This window comes from Syzygium oleosum, unplaced genomic scaffold (genome assembly GCF_021117445.2).
Source record: "Syzygium oleosum isolate NSW1041296 unplaced genomic scaffold, Sole_v2.1 Sole_v2.27, whole genome shotgun sequence".
In the NCBI taxonomy this organism is placed as follows: Eukaryota; Viridiplantae; Streptophyta; class Magnoliopsida; order Myrtales; family Myrtaceae; genus Syzygium; species Syzygium oleosum.
In genome coordinates this window covers 2,206,557-2,212,586 of record NW_026607511.1, presented here as the reverse complement: position 1 = coordinate 2,212,586, position 6,030 = coordinate 2,206,557, and the positions used below count along the sequence as shown (strand labels likewise).

The following is a 6,030-nucleotide window of genomic DNA, read 5'->3' as shown; positions in this document are numbered from 1 at the left end:
TGATTATGATCCTAAAAAGGTAACCTAACCATTTAACTTAAACAAGAAAATCATGACACAAAAGCGATATAAAAGAATCACAACCAATTTTTCAAAAATAGTACTAAAAGAGCAATTAAAAGATAAGAGTGCACTAAATTAATCTAGTACGAGTGGGTCAAAAATATAATATGACCTTGCTTTTAAGCCCCAAGACAACAACTCCATGAGCCAAGTTAAAATTGAGTCCAATTTCTTATCTAGAAGATCAATCTACTAAAACTACGCTATATCGGAGGTGTTCACTAAAACGTCTAAACTATATGCACTAACTAAAATGAAGCTAATTTAAATCTAATGCTAAAACTTAGTAAACTAATCAAGGTCTCTAATTCTAACCATTTTTTTATTTTTTTTATTTATGTTTTTCCTTTTACTCCTGCAATCTATGCTGCAATTCTAATTCTCTCTCCTATTTTTTGTTATCTGATATAATAATTTTTATTTATTACCTGCAAATTCCTTTCTTTTTCTCTAAAGTAGAGCATGGGCCGAAATCTTGGGCCCGATCTAATGTGGACTGTACCCGGCCGCATGATCCTTAGGTGCTATTGGGCTCATCAGATTAGCCCTTTCTCATTATGAACAAGTTAGGCCCCTTTCTATTATTCTCTCCATTTTGTTTACTTCTTTCATTTTTCCCAGAACTCGACGAGTTCTTCAATGCACCAGATTTTAATCATATCAACAACATGAACTTCAGAGCTACCATTAAAGATCAAATATACCAAAACCTCAAATTATGAACATTGTATACTTCACCCTCAGCCACACTACATTCGTCATTGGACCTCCGCCGTCGGCGACCGCCCATCCTCAACTATGACTCCACAACGATGCATAGCACACAAAAATGGAACATACCCAGTAAAGTCAGTCATCGTAAGAAATCAGTGTCCATCAAGAGTCTCCGGTTCATTTCCTCGCCAGTATTTCACCATCAGAACAATGCACAAAACAAAACTGACACAAGAGTTACTCTGGGTCTTAGATTCAAATTTCACGAAATAATAGTAGTATAAATGAATTGAAGGATGCTATTGTGGTTTGAACGTGTGTAGATGCATTTGCATCTGCAGATTGAAGCAGCTTTTCCTCAAAAGATATTTCACAACTTCGTTGGAGCATTTTCACAAATAGTTGACTAGCATTTCCATGGAGAAGCTCAACTGCAACGAGTCTCGCCCCGATCAGGATCTCAAACTCAAACCTTGAATTTTCGAACTTTAACCATCGGAAAAATTTAGGTATCAACAACAATTAAAATCAATCCTTAAATTCTCAGCACAGTGCACAAAAATCAGTACATTCACGTGGATCAAATAAGGCTTCGATAGAGTGGTGGCGCGTGGCCTCCAATTCAAAATAACTTTTGAGTTGGAGACATAATTCAATCAGAAATCTGCTAAGTACGATCAAGCACTTAGCCATACAACTTTCTCACAAATATTTTATTTTTCATTTGGCCATAAAAAGTAAATGCAGGGACTGCTTTCTTTGTATTTTCACTTTTTAGCAAAAGGTTTGGTTAAACACAAAATGCTAGGACGTTAAAAATACATATGAAACCCTTTAGGGCAGTTGAGCAACCAGAAACCTTAAAGAAGCGCCAAATCTGAGGGATATTTGCCAAAATGGAAATATAGAACCAGAACTAGCACCAAGAAACTAGAAAACATGAACAGAAAAGAGTCTCCTTTGCATCGATTCGCCACAGCTGAATAAAGGAGGCATAATTAGGATCTCGATTTCATATCGACGCCTCGAACAGTCTAGACCAACACGTCCGATGAACACCTCAATCAATGTGAATCTGACCCTTACCACCACTACCGAAGATGGAGACTTTGAACACAACATCATCCTTATCAATGAGCTCAAACACGCAGGTATTTCCTACACACATACGAATTTCTCTTGCAAATGCAGGCCAACCAGCAGAAAAGAACACTCGGGTTTCCTTCGTATATCTTGAGAGATTCACCAGCCACGATCTGTCTGAATACCTAAGAGTTACCTTTCTCTTGTTTTTTTGAATATGTTGCTCGGCGAATTGACCGGGAACATGCTGCACATGAGTAGACATTTGAACAACCAATGTATGCCGAGAGAAGGACAATAATGTAAGCATGCGCTCTTGGAAAGAAAGCATACGAGGCCAGCTTTAGCCAACAGTCTTAAGAGGCTTGTGAAAGCCATCGATCTTAACCCGCAATGCAAAGCATTTTCAAACAAATTACTGCCATTAATTGCCATTTTAGGTTAGTACTCAATTCAAGTGACTGTCCATCCTTTCACTCAGATAGTCATGGAGCAGCTTGTCAAGGATATCCAAGTGCATGGATAGTCCCAACCTAATTACAGTCTTTACTGCTGTTTTTTCTTCTTTTTTTCCTGATTCCGCGTTACTCCACCATTGGGATGCCCCACAATCACTCCAAGAAATATAGCATGTCATATGGTTCCCAATACAAACCAAATCAACCAAGGAAAACACAATATTGAGGCAAGATTAGATAGAGATCATAACCAAACTTGAAATATGGCATTGATGGATTAGGCTCAAGATTGTACCAATTTATTAAAATGAGACTGATGTATCACCAGTTTGAAGAAGGGATGCTCCGAATCAAATTTGCTGGCTAATTCAGGAGTAGTGAGAGGCCTCGAAGGAGTAGGATCACAAAATACTGGCTCTGAATGTTTCATTCTGCATTTAGACTGTTTGTTCCTGCCTGGAATTAAAATGAGAACTTTAAGAGACATTATTGGTGTGAATGTTTCTTTGATTAACTATGAAGATCTTTAGCATAGAAGTCATGTCATGCCATAACCAGCCAAAAGTTTCACTTCAAATAACGTAAATCAAAATTCTACCTGCACTGCCAAAAATGTAGACTCTGAACACAATATCATCTCTATCAATTAGCTCGAACACGCAGACATTTCCTACACGCAAGCCAGTTCCTCTCACAAATGCAATCCAACCAGAAGAGAACTGCATCAACCCACTTGGATAGCTCCTAAGCTTCACAGGCCATGTTCTACTTGAATGCCTGAGCGTCACGATTTCCTTGATTTCCTGAATGTGCTGCGTGATGAACCCACGAGGAACATTCTGCCCACACACAATTTTGAACAACCGGTGATTTACAAAGAAAGACTGGGGAAGCATTCTCTTATTCACGCAAGCAAGCAAAATGTAGATTGACACGGTAGTTTTAGTAACTCTCATCAACAGTCTTAACTGGACAAAAGTCAAGATGTCAAAGTCTCTGCTCTTAGAATTGGCATGAGGGGTAGAGGATCTTTGCCTTTTTAAACAAATAGGAATGAACAGATCCAAGGAAAACGCTATGTAGTTTCCTACAGAAATCCTACCAGCTTAGGAAAAAAGTCAAAATAGTAGTTCTCAATCTTACCACTACATGATGTCCAGTATAAGATGGCCGGATCACCACCTTGAAAAAAGGATACTCTGAGTCAAATTCGCTGGCCAATTCAAAATTACGGAGAGGCCACGAACTCATAGGACCACCAAAATTCGGCTCAGGATGGCTAGCTCTGCATCTAGACCGTCCAATCCCTTCTGTTCTTTAAAAAAAAATGAAATGTTTATATGACGCCAGTTTGAAGTTTTCATTAGTTGATTTACTTACCATGAAAAGATTTAGCGCAGAATGGAAGTTAACACTGTCATTAAAATCAAGATTTAGATAAGTTGACCAAATGAAAAATTCGCTTCCTTCACCTTAGAAGTTGTAACTACTTAACCACAATAAGCATTACCGAAACCATTATGCTATCAGTCAACATTAACAAGCTTATCAAAAAGTTCTCAAGTACTTGAAAAAGATCTAGCAAAGGAGAGAGCGATGTAAGAAGAAACTTGACTTATAAAATGACAAGTCACACCTTCGAGATCTTGTGATGAGCAGCTTGGACTTGGCTGAGAACATGGTGAATGTGGTTTGACCCTCGATTTTTTACGAGGAGCGAAATCTTCCAAATCTTCAGCTTCAACGACATCCTCCCTCTTCGGCGAGATAAATCCACTCCTAAGGTTCGATATGCTGCTCAACAAATAATCGATCTCCGAAGCACTCTTATCGAATATTATCACACGAAAAGTGGAGTTCCCTTTGTATTTGAAAACTACGAGGTGACCGTGACCAATGGAGTAATGCTGCATAAATTCTCGCCACCCTTTCCACAACCAAACCGTGCCGTTGTTACCCTTTTCTACTCCTATAGTCCAGGTCGAACTGCCCGGAACCTTGAGTAGCACCAAGCTTGAGAGATCCATTCCATATCTTCCTAAGAATTTTTTCGGAATTCCCTATCGAGAAAAACCCAAAAGTCAATAGGTCCAGGACTCGAATTCATCAAAATTAGATCGAAAGTGCAGGGAAAAAACGAAGAGCAATGAGCAATTTTGAGCTCTGCAACATGGCGATGAAAGATCGGTTTGCACACAAGCAGGGTGTCACTGGGCAAGTAAGGATCGAGTGTTAGTTATAGTTGCTTCATTTGACGAGAGTAAAGCTAGAGAGACGACCCAACACCTTTGTCCACACTATCCTTAGCCAACCAATACTCAATCTCAAGTAAAAGAACTGATTTTTATCTAGAATAATTCAAACTAAACACATTTTTCTTCAGGGTTTTCTTTTTTGTGTTTATACAAAGCGAAAAGCATGGAAAGTTTTCCAGATTGAATGTACACAGCACGAGGGCGATAGCTCTAAACCATGACAGAAACTCTCGTGACACCGGAGCTGCATCACATGAAACAGACTGCGAAAATGCGGAACTTACGAGCTTCCCAGATTCGAGGGTGTCGGAGAGAACGATCTTGAAGAAGTGAGGACTCTCGAGACGAGGCCCAGTCGCCATCTCTGGCTTGACGGCTCCATCTCCTCTCCGGCGACGGCGACCGCAAGCCATGTACGGTGGTGTCACAGGGGTCACCGGAGGCGGAGGAGGAGGTGGTGGAGGCGGCGGTTCATGCGATTTGCCTTTGTGTTCTTGAGGCAACCTTCACATAAAAGAACTTTGACCGTGATTAATAATGTTACTGATGATATGCTAAAACTCTCAAACTCTATAATTTTTTGGTTAAAAAATTAGGCACAATTTTCTGTACCACAAACAGAAAAGTCCAAACATCAATACTTAATGAACGAGGCATATGGTTAAATTTTAACCAAATATAGCCTCCATTACTCTATTTCCATGAACAGGAGATTCTCTAACTGGTTTTTTGGAAATTGATAAGTCATAAACGCGAATGATTTCCATGTTTGTGAAGGCGTGGTTGAAGGACTTCCTCCAGCTAGAAATGAAGGAAAACGTGACCCCGAGACGACGGACAAGGCATTCTTCGGGGCCTACTTTTGTTCTCCAAGCTATATAGATGGCATGAGCAAAAGATCGTTTCAGTAATGTTCCCCTGTTTTTCTTCTAACCCACAAGTGAATATGTTCAGAAATGTTCTGGTTCAAGTAGATCATTTCGTGACATTTGGTTACTAATTTTTTTTTCCCGCGATTAATGCTATTAAGCTCGTTAGATAACTCGGATTAGTTTCGACCTAAAAGATTCAATTAAGCTAGACATTGACTTGTCTAATACGTTAAAAAGAGGCTGCTTAATTCATTCCATAGAAAAAATAATCGATGATAATTAGAATCTATTCAACTATATGGTTAGTACCTATCAATTATGGTCGCGATTCTATGTTTGGAAAGAAACTATAGATATTTAGCGATTGCCAAACTTTTTTATCTATTTTTACACTTGGGATTGTAAACACTCAAAACTAAGATCTTAAATTCTCAACACCAATTTCTCAATTTTGTCGGATAGGCCTAAATGCACACGATTGGGGCATCCATGTGGATCGAATAAGGCTCCTCCTCCGATAGAGTGGTGGCGTGGCCAACAATTTGAGATTACTTTGAATTGGAAACAGGATCTGATCAAGAACCC

General features: G+C 39.3%; 1 protein-coding gene across 1 annotated transcript; it reads right to left on the bottom strand.

Moving 5' to 3' along the window:
• Window positions 1-1,717: 1,717 nt before the first annotated feature.
• On the bottom strand, window positions 1,718-5,116 carry LOC130135044 (B3 domain-containing transcription factor VRN1-like). Its single transcript, XM_056303280.1, has 6 exons — window positions 4,858-5,116; window positions 3,955-4,378; window positions 3,462-3,628; window positions 2,917-3,157; window positions 2,614-2,774; window positions 1,718-2,107 (listed from the first exon to the last, which is right to left on the bottom strand). Exons 1-6 carry the CDS (start codon window positions 4,984-4,986, stop codon window positions 1,838-1,840), a joined length of 1,392 nt encoding a protein of 463 aa, XP_056159255.1. The 5' UTR covers window positions 4,987-5,116; the 3' UTR covers window positions 1,718-1,837.
• Window positions 5,117-6,030: the final 914 nt, after the last annotated feature.